Source organism: Ciconia boyciana, chromosome 4, assembly GCF_034638445.1.
Source record: "Ciconia boyciana chromosome 4, ASM3463844v1, whole genome shotgun sequence".
NCBI classification, from domain to species: domain Eukaryota; kingdom Metazoa; phylum Chordata; class Aves; order Ciconiiformes; family Ciconiidae; genus Ciconia; species Ciconia boyciana.
This window is the reverse complement of record NC_132937.1, coordinates 63,191,682-63,206,026: the sequence shown is the minus strand read 5'-3', so window position 1 is coordinate 63,206,026 and position 14,345 is coordinate 63,191,682. Positions and strand designations below refer to the sequence as shown.

General features: G+C 41.6%; 1 protein-coding gene across 6 annotated transcripts in view; it reads left to right on the top strand.

Moving 5' to 3' along the window:
• CDC14B (cell division cycle 14B) overlaps nucleotides 1-6,585 on the top strand; it is a 48,199-nt gene extending 41,614 nt beyond the window's left edge. For 3 of the 6 annotated variants that reach the window (XM_072859812.1, XM_072859808.1, XM_072859810.1), the window contains one exon: nucleotides 3,368-6,585. In XM_072859812.1, the coding sequence (XP_072715913.1) occupies nucleotides 3,368-3,407 (40 nt within the window). In that variant the 3' untranslated portion in view covers nucleotides 3,408-6,585. Of the gene's footprint in view, nucleotides 1-3,060; nucleotides 3,127-3,367 lie in introns of all 6 variants that reach the window. The other 3 variants (XM_072859813.1, XM_072859809.1, XM_072859807.1) reach the window with 2 other exon arrangements.
• The last annotated feature ends 7,760 nt before the right edge of the window (nucleotides 6,586-14,345 follow it).

Sequence of the window (14,345 nt, the reverse complement as noted above, 5' to 3'; positions counted from 1 at the left end):
AACTGTTCTCTAGGCAAATACTTTGAGCTGGCATATCCATTGCTGACAGGATTTTTTGCCACAGTTCAACTCCTCCTCGTAGCAATGGGAAATGAGAAACAATTTTATGGTTTATGTCATGTACTGAGAATATCTGGAATCTTAAACCTTATGTAATTTGTTTATGTTGCTCAGTCTTTCAACTTTCAGAATTTTATATTGTAATTCCCAATGTGAGTCAGAATTACTGAAGGTGAGGGATTTTGGTAACAAAAAAAAGCCTTCCTTTACCGAACCTCTGCCTGGAGTAAGAGGTGGAAAAGTTGTTCGTGGTATTAAGTCAATTATTAGTCAGTACCTGAAGTCAAAACTAAGAGGAATTTGATGGACAACTGAAATGCAGTACTAGTGGAAAGGTGAAATGTATAAAATGCATGTGTATACTGGTATGAGATTTTGTACTGAGACTATGACTGATAATCTGAACTGAACCTGTTAGGCAAAGCTTAATGAAATTTTAAATTCGGATGGATTTATGCAAGACTGAAAGTGCCTTTTGGCCCGGAAACTTATGGCCACACTACTACATTTCTTTGTGTGTGCGTGTGTTCATGCCCCTCTGTGGCAGCTCTCCAGGTCATTATCAAAGATGAGCCTGAGAGTGTAGCTTAAAACAATTTCCAAGTAATTTCCAGTGGCTACAGTTGACCAGAATTTGTCTTGTGCTTATAGTGGAAAACTTTTGAATGTGTCTGTCAGGTGCTGAAGACACTTACTTTTGTTGAGAAGAGTAAAAGGTGGCAAATAACATAAGTAGTTATGTAGCTTGATTTTTAAATATTGCTGAAAATTCCAGGTTCTTGTGCAGCTTTTTCCCCACAGAGCTTTTCTTTCCCCTTCTTGGTCCTGTTACCTTGAAGGTAATAGAAGTTATGAAGAATTCACTCTATCAGGCAATGGAAATAGTCATTAATGGTAGGCTGCAGTAAATTCTAGTCACAGAATTTTTAACAGTGGCTATATGAATTACGTTTTGATTTGTATAACAGCATGTTAAAAAATAATCTCTTTTTCCTGAAATGCATATTTTAATAAAAATCTGAAGTATTTCTCAGGGTTTTTGTGTTTGGTTGGTTGTTTTTTTCCTCCATTTTGCATCATTTTCACCATGTCAGTTTTGGTCCCAACAGATTGATGGGATTCTGCCTGCTCTTTTTATTCTTCATGCTTCTCCCAGTTTTAAGCTCCTTGCAACTCTTGTTAGCTGTATACATGCACATGTGTAATTGAACAGAGATTTTCAGTTCCTGGAAAACACACCTCCAAGTTGACCTTTGTGTTGTGTGAGATGAGAATACCTATCCTTAGGAGGAAACAACAACCCTAAAATAGAGTTCATAGAAGATTTCAGTTATTTTGAAAGAAATCCTTTAGGTGTATCGCCAGATTTATGACTCTGAGGACCAAGGATCAGGTTGATCTCAAACTTCATGAACTACTTCATATTTTAATGGATTTTCTAAAACTTCTAGCCCAAATATTTCATTCCATATACTGTTTCTTTTCTTCTAATTTTTGAGGTCAAGGAATTTCAGTCACTGTATGCTTCGATCCAATAATTGAATTTGTCCTAACTAGTTATGTCACAGTTCTGGAGTTCTTAATTATCTTGTCATCTGAGAGGGCTAATTGGGTGCTGGTCCCTCTGAAGGATATTTTGATATGACTGTACAATTTCATGGACTTAGAATGCAGTACTTTGTTGTTAATCTTGCAGGTGTCCTTTTATTTTTTCTGTAGCATTTGGCAAAACCTCACTCCTTTTTTTTTAAGCATCCCTTTGTTTTTTGATCTCTTTTGTTTTAATTTCTTGAAGTCTGTGCAGTTTACATTACCTCATAGTGCTCAAATTGATAGACCTATTCCAGATCAAGTGGATTGCAGGGTAGACGAGAATAATTATTATTACAAAATTGAGATCATGCCCTAACCAACATCTGTCTTTGTCAAGACCTTGTTGCCTTCTCTGAACTTCCGACATTACTGTGTACCCTTATTCTTTAATTTTCTTGTCTGATATGTTCAAGTGGAAACATCTTGCATTATTTTTACATTAATCTCATCTGTTGATGCTTTAGGTCATTTTAGTCAATTGTTACTGTAGATGAATCACATTGTGACCCATCCTAATGCAGTATAATCCGCAGAGCTGGGTAATTCATTTGCCATTTCATCCTTCAGACTGTTGGAGACACTATTATAGAATGCCCCCAGAATGACTTTTCAGCCAAAACAGGCATTTACATCTGAAACACTGTATTCTGGCTTTGCAAAGAGAATTTAGGGAATTTCAATCCTATTCATAACGTTCACTGCATTTCCTTTGCAGAACATCTCTAATGTCAGCTGCCATCTACGAAAGACCAGTACTGGTGGACATAACACATTATATCTTGTGACTGAAATAACACTATTGTTGAACTGCAAGAAATCGCATTACTAGAGCATTATCCACAGTCTTTTTCTGTGGAAGCCCTTGTTTCTCCAGTTAAGACGTCTTCCTTGTAAATTTGCTAGTTACTGAGAAGTTTGTGTTCTTATTTTAACAAGATGCATACATCAGATCCAAACCAACTGAATCATAGTAAGACACAAATGAAACAGTCTTTTCTGTGTTACCACACATACCAGAATTAGAACTATGTATATAGTAAGTAGTTGATTAGAAATGAAATCTTGAGTGGTGAAGGAATTTTGGTAGGTAGAGGTGCTTAAAGGAATGCAGGTCAAGTTATTACCAAAAAAAAATTGGAAATATGGGGGGAAATGTATGAAAACTGTATTATATAGATTCCTTTACTTCTTTTAACCAGAGAGGTATATCACAAAAACTAACAAAGAGGAATAAGCTTTAACAATCTGATATGCTTTTGCTTTGCTGGGAATTGTAAAGAAACCCTCTGCACCCTTGTTCAAATACTGAAAACTACCTGCAGCATTTCAGAGCTTGTCTATATGTAATCTAAATCTAGCTTTAAAAAAATTAATGTTTCTTTACTATTCTTTCTACTTTTCCTACAGTCTGATACCTCAGAGGGAGAGAAAGAAAAGGAATGCTTTACAGCAAATACGCTTAATGAAATTATGGTACTTTGAATCCTCTGTTGCTTTTCTGTATGGAGCGGAACCTTTCTTCATGTTGTCTGTGATCAGACCAGTCCGTGCTTTCTTTACAACCAATATTGCTGTGTTCTTAAATGCAGTGACTTTTATCTTCTGTTTCTTTCTTTGAAGTATCATTTGCTCATTTTACCTTGCCAGAAATGTTTGCTGGAAATACATATTGAGTACATATTTAACTTTTTTCCTCGAATATGTTTTATTTCAGCAGCCAATCCGTCCCAAGGACTAGAACAGTATTGCGTTAAATTTCAAATAAGCAACAAGTGTTGAAGAGGATATTCAGGAATGAAGGGGATGTGACTAGAGGGGACTTGATGCAATTCAAGGAAGATTACTTTGGCTCCATTTTTCAGCAAAAGTGAAACAGAAGAATCTCTTCCATACTTGTAGAATAAAATGAACTGTCAACATGCTTGGTAGAGACTTTCCTAATGTGCTAACACTTCCTCAAACAAAACCAACAAAATCTGTGTACATTTAGACTCAGGTGTAAATACTTAAGCTCTCTATTATAAAGAGGGCTTGCTAGTATGTATGATGCATGTGTATAAATTGTGATGGCAATCACTTAGCTGCTGACCACCAGAAATGAAAAGATGGTGGGAGCTTTTAAATATATAAATCTGTGTTGTCCATTCAGACTGGGCTCAAGTCTCCACTTGAGACTGAAAATCAACCACAAAAGCTTTTTTCTTACAGTATTGGTACTCTCCTGTGTTAACTGGCTATTCTTTCTTATTTTGTATGAAGTTTTTTATGAAGCCGCAGTATTGAGTACACAAAGTAACTATTGTCCACCAAAGTGCTTTATTTTCAAAGGTTGTGTGGTTTGTTTATTTTGAAAAAACTAACTATAAGCAATTAACTTGTTTTTAATAGTAATAGTTGTTCACAACCAATGGCTCTTTTACCTAGTTGTAATTGCTTTAAATCTGGTATGATTTTAAGGGGGAGGAAAAACAGCTTACCATTTAAAGCAGTGCTGTCAGATTGAAATGTCATTACTGTTTCTTTTCCTATCTTCAAGTCTTTTAGGTGAAACTTCAGATTTCCATATCTAAAAGGTAAGAATGTTTCCTGGGTTTTAGTGGTACACTTCATAACATGCGGATGTCACCGTTTTTTAGCTTTGAGACACTTAATGAGTGCAGCACACAAAAAAGGGAAAATAAGCTTGCTGTACAACTGAGATCGGTAGTGGAACTCAGGGGCAGGTATAGTTTTTAACATCTAATTAACACTTTAAAAACTACAGCTTACCTCTGTTAAAAAGCAGTGTAATTTTTAGAGGAATCTGTCTGAGACTGAAATTGTCATCCACTACAAGACTGTCTTCAAACACTGGGAGCATTTTTTCCCTACCACTTCTCACATTACAAAATCTCAAAGCTGGATTTGCAGTGACGTACCCTTGTCTGCCAACTGAAGTTTATAGCTGCGTATCCCTCAGATGAGGACTGTTACCTTATAGCCTTAAGTATGATACAGTTATCTGTTGATTTAGTGACTCTTACAGTAGAAAGCAGAAGAAATGGAGAGATCTGAAATTTTAGCAATCGACTAACTGAAGTTTTTAAAGATAGAAGGGGGAGAATTGTCTTTTTATGAATATAAATGGACAGGTTCAGTGACTGGTTTCAATCTACATATTTTTAAATTAAAATTATGCTTTCGGTTAGGCTGGTGATTCTTGAATGCCAACATGAATAACCACACATTGGCTTGAAAACATTTTGTGGCAAGAGCATCGTTAGTTGGAGGGGAAGCAGCATGTGAAGTGTAAGTAAGCTTACAGGTAGTATCTCTGAGTTTGGATAGTCAAAATTTGCAAATATGAATACAAAGAAAACAGAAGAGGCTTGTATGGTGCAAAATAAAGGACCATTGAGGTTCAGACCCCAAATATTTTTTGTTTTCCTCTCAATCTTCCCCTTCACAACCATTTTCTTCTAGGTGAAAAGCACCTAAAAGAGAGGGACAGAATTCACCCTGATACAGTGATTAAAATTTCTTGTCTTTTTTTTGGTTTTTTTTTTTCTTTAAGCAAGCCATTTGTCCAAAAGCTGAAGTACATGTAACCACAATAGTAGGTATATTATGCAAATATTAATCTGTGTTTATTTTTGAAGAAAATTCTTATCTTGGAAGGCAGAAGGGATGAAACTAGTTAGGTGAGAGGTGAGAGTCAAAACAAGAAAGTTTTAGTAATATTTATTGTGTTTGGATTTGCCCTTCTCTCAGCTGAGCTTCCTCTTTTAGCACCTTTGTTTGTAACCTAAAAATAATCACTCTATTTCACACCCCTTCCAAATTCCAAATTGGAACTTGCCTTTTTTCAAGTAACCAGCAGAGCCATTAGCACTTTTAGGTTCATCAGAAGTAAATTTGCATAAAACAAGTGCACAAACACACACAATAGGAACTCTAGCTAAACCAAAACTGCATGTTTGGCATGAATGTGTTTCAGAATACCCCTTCCACCACCTAGTATCTTAGTGAGAAACACATAAATGTGAAAGGGATTTTACATTTTAACTCTCCAAACAGCCTTATATGGAAAATTAACTCATTACCTCATTGTGTCCCATCTAATTGTATTGCTTAGTTTGTTCTTCTGAATTTTTAGTACTTTGTCTAGCATTTTTATTATACCATACCAAAGCTGTCTTAAGTACAAGAATAAAGAGTGGGCATGGGTGAGGGAGTCCTTCGTTTCTCAGTCTGTTTTGAATTGTGCAGTATTATGTGCCAAAATGGAATGTGTGGCGGCAGCTGCATCACCATTGTACCACAGAGCAGCTGAAGTAAGTTATTTCTGCTGTCGTCAATTAGGAGTTTTTCTGTAGAAGTTCTTTCCCCTCTTTCAAATACATGACAGATGGAATCTCCCTTGATCTCTTATTCAAAAGTATGCAACATACTCACAAGTTGTAGTATATTGAGTCAAATTGCTAGCTTCCATTCCAGCATCAATAACTTAACCTAGATGTTAACCCAGACCTTGTCTTTTTGCCCCAGTATGACAACAGAGGAAGTGCTGCTGATTTAAAACAAAAAAATAAGAGTTGTAGAGACTCATGCATTAAAATGGAAAAAAGAAAAATGTGATGTTCACCAGTTTGTTGCACTGCAGTTTTTATATTAATGGTTTGCAGACTGTTTGTCTTGCATAAACTCATGTACAGACTATCAAGATCTAAAATTTCGTGACTAATCAGTACTGTTCATCCTGATTATTTTTAAATTGTATATTTCTAATCATATTTTTTTAACTTGGATTGACAGAATGGGAGTTTATTTTGCTGAAGGTATTTTTAAGATAAAGCTTCATATTATCTTGTAATATTAAGTAGTTCAATATGCATTTGTGTCTCCTTTGAAAATACTGCATATTGTATTTGATTTTATACAAAATATTGAATAGTGAGAATTGTAAACATGAATTGTGTAAAAATAAAAATAATCAGAAGTTTATTTTTCTTTTATTTCCAGCATTCTAAAACAATTCACCACAAAACCATCATATCTGTACCACACTGACTCATGTGCTCTGAAACATCACACACAGAATCGTATAAGTTGGAAAAGACCTTTAAGATCATCGAGTCCAACTGTAAACCTAACACTACCAACACCACCGCCACACCATGACCATAAGCACCTCATCCAAACATCTTTTAAATACCTCCAGGGATGGCAACTCAACCACTTCCCTGGGCAGCCTGTTCTAGTGCTTGACAACCCTTTCAGTCAAGTAAAATTTCCTAATATCCAGTCTAAACCTCCCCTGGCGCAACTTGAGGCCAAATAATGCAAAAATCTCAGCTGCCCGAAAACATTTAATTAAAGCACAAATCCTTAAAACATATACTTTTCTAATTTCAAAAATAGTGAACTCCTGGCTCTATGTTTCAGGGGACTCATTTTGGAAAACAATAGTAATTGTATTCCCCCAGGCAGCCCCCAGGGAGTGTGGCGAACAGGGAGTGACGCGGCAGTTCACACAGGCAGGGCCTGCAGGGAAGGCGAAGGCACCCTGCCAGCTCAAGAGGTGAGTTCATTCAGTAGTCCCCATCCTTTCAGAAGAAACTCAGCTATGGTCTTCACTCATCAGAAAGCGATGCCCTCTGTGCTCGCCAGAGTGGATGTGGCTACCCAGACGGAGCTCCCACAAAAACATGCGGCCACCCAGGTCTCAGGCTGCAGAGAGTGCCTGGGCCTCTCACTGTTCATGCATGGCAGCCGTGTGGACAGCTGTGTGAGGTGCGACCAGGTGGATGATTTGCTCTGCATGGTGGCAGAGCTACAGGAGGAGGTAGAAAGTTAAGGAGCATCAGGGAGGCTGAAAAAGAGCATGGTGGTACCATGCTCTGCCCCCCCTGAGACAGGAACAGGAGCAGCAGCAGCCACCAGTAAGAACCCACAATCAAGGGGATCCTCTATTCTCCCCACACGGGGCTGAAGGCAGCAGCTCAAAGGAGGAGAGTGAATGGAGGCAAGTCCATGCTCGTAGCAGCAGGCGAAGGCCCTCCCTGCCCACCTCGCCTCCCCAGGTGCCTCTGTACAACAGGTATGAGGCCCTGGAGGTGGAAGGCCAGTCAATGGAGGAGGATGGGGATGACAGTCTGTCTACACCAGAGGTGTCACCTAGGCCAGAAAAGTGTACCTCTCGTATCAACACCACCTCCACGAGGAAGAGAAGACGGGTTATAGTTGTGGGTGACTCCCTTCTGAGGGGAACCGAGGGTCCCGTATGCCGGACGGATCCTCCTCTTAGGGAAGTCTGCTGCCTCCCTGGGGTCCGGGTGAAGGATGTCACGAGGATACTCCCTAGCCTGGTACGGCCCTCGGACTATTACCCCCTACTGCTCTTCCATGTGGGGGGCGATGAAGCTGCAACACAAAGTCCTAGGGCAATCAAAAGAGACTTCAGGGCCTTGGGATGGCTAGTAAGGGACTCTGGAGCACAGGTTATTTTCTCCTCTCTCCTTCCAGTTGTGGGCAGCGACACTAGAAGGAACAGAAACACCCAATCTATCAACTCATGGCTCCGTGGCTGGTGTCATCACCACGGATTTGGTTTTTTTGACAACGGGATGGCCTACACAGCACCAGGTTTGCTGGCATCTGATGGGATTAATCTTTCTCAAAGGGGAAAGAGAATCTTTGCTCAGGAGCTTGCGGGGCTCATCGACAGAGTTTTAAACTAGACTCGAAGGGGGAGGGGGATAATACCAGGCTTGCCCGAGGGAAGCTGAGGGACGACGTGCCACGGTTAGAGGGAGCGGGTGCCAGCGAGGGCACTCAGCCTGTGTCTCTGAGATGTGCGGGGTATGCTGGGGCACAGCCGAAGTCGAACAGAGTTGAGCTAGGGGATACTGAGGCAATAGGAGCCAAGAGGGAAACAGCAGTGAAACACCTCAAAGCACGTAAGGAGTGTTCCTCTATGAAGGAGACACAGACGACAGCCCAGCTGAAGTGCCTCTACACCAATGCACACAGCATGGGCAACAAGCAGGAGTAGTTGGAAGCCACTGTACATCAGGAAAACTATGATATGGTTGCCATCATGGAAACATGGTGGGATGACTCGCACAACTGGAGTGCGGCAGTGGATGGCTATAAACTCTTCAGGAGGGACAGGCGAGGCAGGAGAGGTGGTGGGGTAGCCCTATATGTCAGGGAGTGTCTGGATAGTTTAGAGCTTAATGATGGTGACAATAGGGTGGAGTGTCTATGGGTTAGAATCAGGGGGAAGGCCAACAAGGCAGATATTGTGGTGGGAGTCTGTCGCAGACCACCCAACCAGGATGAAGAGGCAAACAAACTATTCTATAAGCAGCTGGGAGAAGCCTCACAATCGCTAGCCCTTGTTCTTGTGGGGGACTTCAACCTGCCAGATGTCTGCTGGAAATACAATACAGCAGAGAGGAAACAGTCTAGGAGGTTCCTAGAGCGTGCGGCAGATGATAACTTCCTGACACAGCTGGTGAGTGAGCCAACTAGGGAAGGTGCCCCGCTGGACCTCTTGTTCACGAACAGAGAAGGACTTGTGAGCCATGTGATGGTTGGAGGCGGTCTTGGGCAGAGTGATCACGAAATGATAGAGTTTTTGATTCTTGGAGAAGTGAGGAGGGGAGTCAGCAGAACTGGCACCTTAGACTTCTGGAGGGCAGACTTCAGCCTGTTTAGGAGACTGGTCGACAGAGTCCCCTGGGAGGCAGCCCTAAAGGGCAAAGGAGTCCAGGAAGGCTGGACATTCTTTAAGGAGGAAGTCCTAAAGGCACAAAAGCAGGCTGTCCCCAGGTGCCGAAAGACGAGCTCGGGGGAAGAAGACCAGCCTGGCTGAACAGAGAGCTCTGGCTAGAACTCAGGAAAAAGAGGAGAGTCTACAACCTCTGGAAGAAAGGGCAGGCAACTCAGGAGGACTACAAAGGTGTAGCAAGGTTGTACAGGGAGAAAATTAGAAGGGCCAAAGCTGAGCTAGAGATCAATCTGGTTGCTGCTGTAAAAGACAACAAAAAAAACTTCTTCAAATACATTAGCAGCAAAAGGAGAGCTAGGGAGAATCTCCAGCCCCTAGTAGACAGGGGAGGGAACATAGTGACAAAGGATGAGGAAAAGGCTGAGGTATTTAATGCCTTCTTTGCCTCAGTCTTTAATAGTAGGGCCAATTGTTCTCTGGGTACCCAGCCCCCTGAGTCGGAAGACAGGGACAGGGACCAGAATGGAGCCCCCATAATCCAGGGGGAAATGGTTAGTGACCTGCTGCACCACTTAGACACTCACAAGCCTATGGGGCCTGATGAGATCCACCCGAGAGTACTGAAGGAACTGGCAGATGTGCTCACCAAGGCCCTTTCCATCATTTACCAGCAGTCCTGGCTAACTGGGGAGGTCCCTGCTGACTGGAGATTAGCAAATGTGACACCCATCTACAAAAAGGGCCAGAAGGAGGATCTGGGGAACTACAGGCCTGTCAGCCTGACCTTGGTACTGGGAAAGCTGGTGGAACAGATCAACCTGAGTGCCATCACACGGCATGGAGAGGATAACCAAGGGATCAAGCCCAGCCAGCATGGGTTCAGGAAAGGCAGGTCCTGCTTAACCCACCTGATCTCCTTCTATGACAAGGTGACCCGCCTAGTGGATGAGGGGAAGGCTGTGGATGTTGTCTATGTAGACTTCAGTAAAGCCTTTGACACTGTTTCCCACAGCATTCTCCTGGAGAAACTGGCTGCTCATGGCTTGGACGGGTGTACTCTTCACTGGGTAAAGAACTGGCTGGATGGACGGGCCCAAAGAGTGGTGGTGAATGGAGTTTACTCCAGTTGGCGGCCGGTCACAAGTGGCATCCCCCAGGGCTCTGTGTTGGGGCCAGTCCTGTTTAATATCTTTATCAATGATCTGGATGAAGGGATCAAGTGCACCCTCCCTCAGTTTGCAGATGACACCAAGCTGCACGGGAGTGTTGATGTGCTTGAGGGGAGGAAGGCTCTACAGAAGGACCTGGACAAGCTGGATCGATGGGCTGGGGCCAATTGTACAAGGTTCAACAAGGCTAACTGCAAGGCCCTGTACTTGGGCCACAGCAACCCCATGCAATGCTACAGGCTTGGGGAAGAGTGGCTGGAAAGCTGCCTGGCAGAGAAGGACCTGGGGGTGTTGGTTGACAGCCGCCTGAATATGAGCCAGCAGTGTGCCCAGGTGGCCAAGAAAGGCAATGACATCCTGGCTTGTATCGGCAAGTGTGGCCAGCAGGAGTAGGGGAGTGATCGTGCCCCTGTACTCGGCACTGGTGAGGCCGCACCTCGAATACTGTGTTCAGTTTTGGGCCCCCCACTACAAGAGAGACATAGACGTGCTGGAGCGTGTCCAGAGAAGGGCAACAAAGCTGGTGAAGGGTCTACAAGCACAAGTCTGATGAGGAGCGGCTGAGGGAACTGGGGTTGTTTAGCCTGGAGAAAAGGAGGCTCAGGGGAGACCTTATCGCTCTCTACAACTGCCTGAAAGGAGGTTGTAGTGAGGTGGGGGTTGGTCTCTTCTCCCAGGTAACAAGTGATAGGATGAGAGGAAATAGCCTCAAGTTGCACCAGGGGAGGTTTAGACTGGGTATTAGGAAATTTTACTTGACTGAAAGGGTTGTCCAGCATTGGAACAGGCTGCCCAGGGAAGTGGTTGAGTCACCATCCCTGGAAGTATTTAAAAGACGTTTGGATGAGGTGCTTAGGGACATGGTGTAGTGGTGGACTTGGTTTACGGTTGGACTTGATGATCTTAAAGGTCTTTTCCAACCTAAACGATTCTGTGATACTGTATTTGAATTGTTGGGATGCTACTACCCAGTAAAAAACACAGATGGGGTTCTAGTTAATTTGTTTCCTTCCTCTATGATCATACAGTACTCATTTCTGGAAACAGGCATCATATTAAATACTATATACTTTGATACTTACCAGGACAGAGATTACCCTTGGCAGCAGCTATTATTAATGCAAGAAAATCCAAAGTGATTGCTGCCGACAGCAGGAAGATAGACATTATGCAAATGCTGAAGCAGACCAATTCTCACCATTGTGAGCTGCTTTTACCTCCATCAGTGCTTTGATGCCATTCTTTTAAGAGCGATCAGCCTTCTCATTACCCCTCCTTCAAACAGTTTCTCTCTAGACCCACTTGTCTTTCTTCCCAAGTTTGAGTTCTGCCATTACCAGATTAATCTTTCACTGTTCTTCCCACAATGTCATGGTCCTAGTACTCTACTCAACACTCACAACAGGTTACATTTGTCCTGGTGTCATGCTTCTAGGTGCTTTTTGTCAGTCTCTTCCACACCTACATCATCTCTATTTAAGTGAACTATTATGCAATGTTGGTTTGTTGGGTTTTCTTCCCCCTTATTTGAAGGGTTCCTTCCCTTCCTCCCACCAATCAGACCTTTTCCAGCCTATGGTCTTCTTCCACTTCAGTGGAACCTTCACTGAAAAGGTTACTAGGTTTTACATTTCCCACAATAGCTTCCAAGGTCCAGAGCCTTTGGTAGAGTGAGGAAAACCTCTGAAAACAGCATTCAATCCATAAGCAACAGAAAAATAGCCAAACCACTCACAAGCACAGAATTCCTAGATTATAGCATGTCAACTTATTTTTTCTCTTGTCGGAAGAGAATAAATCTGTACCTCGCTGCTGCTATGTTTACCTTTTCTCAAAGCTATCCTGCTAGTTCAATTACATTATGCAAAACGCAGTATCTTTCATTTGAATAGTAACTACTGTGCAAATCTAGACAGAGAAACTACCACTGCTAAAAGCAGACAGCAGCTTATTGAGTCCTCCTAAGTAGCTGTAAAATACTGTAGACACAAAATACAGATATTCACACTGGCTACCCAAATAGGGACAGCAAAAACTGTATTCAATTCATTAAGTGCTAGTTTGTCTCAAACATAACACTGCCATTAAATGTGATGCAGTATCTAAAGCTGCTCTGAAGACGCAGCTATCTGCAACATTTGCTGCATCACATCTTTAAAAAGGTATTTGTTTGCAGGCAAATAAAACCTAGCTGAAGATTTAATGTATTTCACATTAAATTCTAAGTAATACAGCCAAAGTGTAACAGTTGTTACTTCTTGCAAAAACCGAAGGTTTTCCCCTTCCAAGCAAACTGTTCAGTACTTGCCCAGCATATGTTACTGAAAGAGAAAAGCTCTAATTCCATGCCTGTTATTGACTGAAATGTACTTTTTCTGCAAAGATAACCATGTTTCACATTCAATTGTTGATCCAGTGACAAGTCAGTGTTACACTACTTTCAACACTGCATATATATGTGTGTGTATATATATATATTTATGTGGATGTGTGTGTATATGCACACGTGCCTGTGACAGCTCTGAAGGGAAAAAAAAGGGCTTGAACATTATGTAAGAATAATCTTAATGACATAGGTGTACTAGGGCTACAGATTTTGGTTGGGGCCCAAAGGCTGCACATACCCCCAGCCCTGTTTTCACATGAAAAAGTGTAACCAGAGCTGAAAGCTTGTCTCCCATGGGCTCAATTGCCTAATAGTCCTATTTAGCAATTAAAGTTTTTTACCAGGGCTTTTTACTTTTGAGTCTTTTTAGCTATTCTTTAGTCTTGTTAAGCACAGATGTTCCTCTCCTCTTTCCTTTAAAGGCACTTTCATAGTAATATACTCTTGCCAATCCTATACCACGGTACTATTAACACTATCATATATAAATAACAGTTGTGGAGAGAGGTGAATTCCTTTCTTTGCAAACTTACTGTGATTTACATTAATCTAAAAACTCAAAGCTGAAATGCAGTAGCTTTTTCCTATGCCACTCCCTACAGTAATCCTAACAGCAGAGTACCTGGTAGCAGTGCATTAAAGAGTAACATGACTAAGATCTGCAACACAATTTAATCTCTTCCCGAGATGCATGCCATGTTTTACTAGTGTTTGTGTATATATTTACACCTGCTACCATTTGCTTTACATGAAGGAGTAAAGCTAAACCAGGAGTGACTGTTAGCAGCAGACATGTGCTTAACAGATACAGCTATTTTGGTACCTTAAATATGACAGATGACTGAGATTTAGTAAGTTCTCTTTTCTCAGCTAGACAAAAGAATCTGATCACTCCCACCACTTAAAATTAGTAATTTCTTCTCTATACTTAGATACTATCAACTAGAGAAACTCTTAAGCCATATGCAAGTCCGACAGACTGAAAAAGAAAATTGTCACACCTAGATGCTCCAAGACACTTCTGGCTTAACGAGCAGTAACCAAGTACACTAAACCTCATTCTCACCAAGTGTTGGATAAGATGGGTTGGGGGGTTTTGTTTGTTTGTTTTGAGGTTGTGGGTTTTTTTTTTTTACTAAACAGTCTTAAAACCAGCCCATCTTTTTTTTTTTTAAGCCAGGGGTTGTTAAACAATCTGCTGACCAAATGCTGATTATACAGATACTCTTTGACAAGTCCTTTAAAGCATTCCCCAAAGAACTTATCTGTCATTCTCTTCTGAAAAACAGAAGAAAGTTAGAGGAGTAAACAGTAACTTTGCAGCAGCAGGAACCACACCGAAAAATAAAACAATCCTTTCAGCCTTCCCAGAGAACAGTCGGAACTGAATCAACTGCATTACACCAGATTCAGCCCAGTAGCA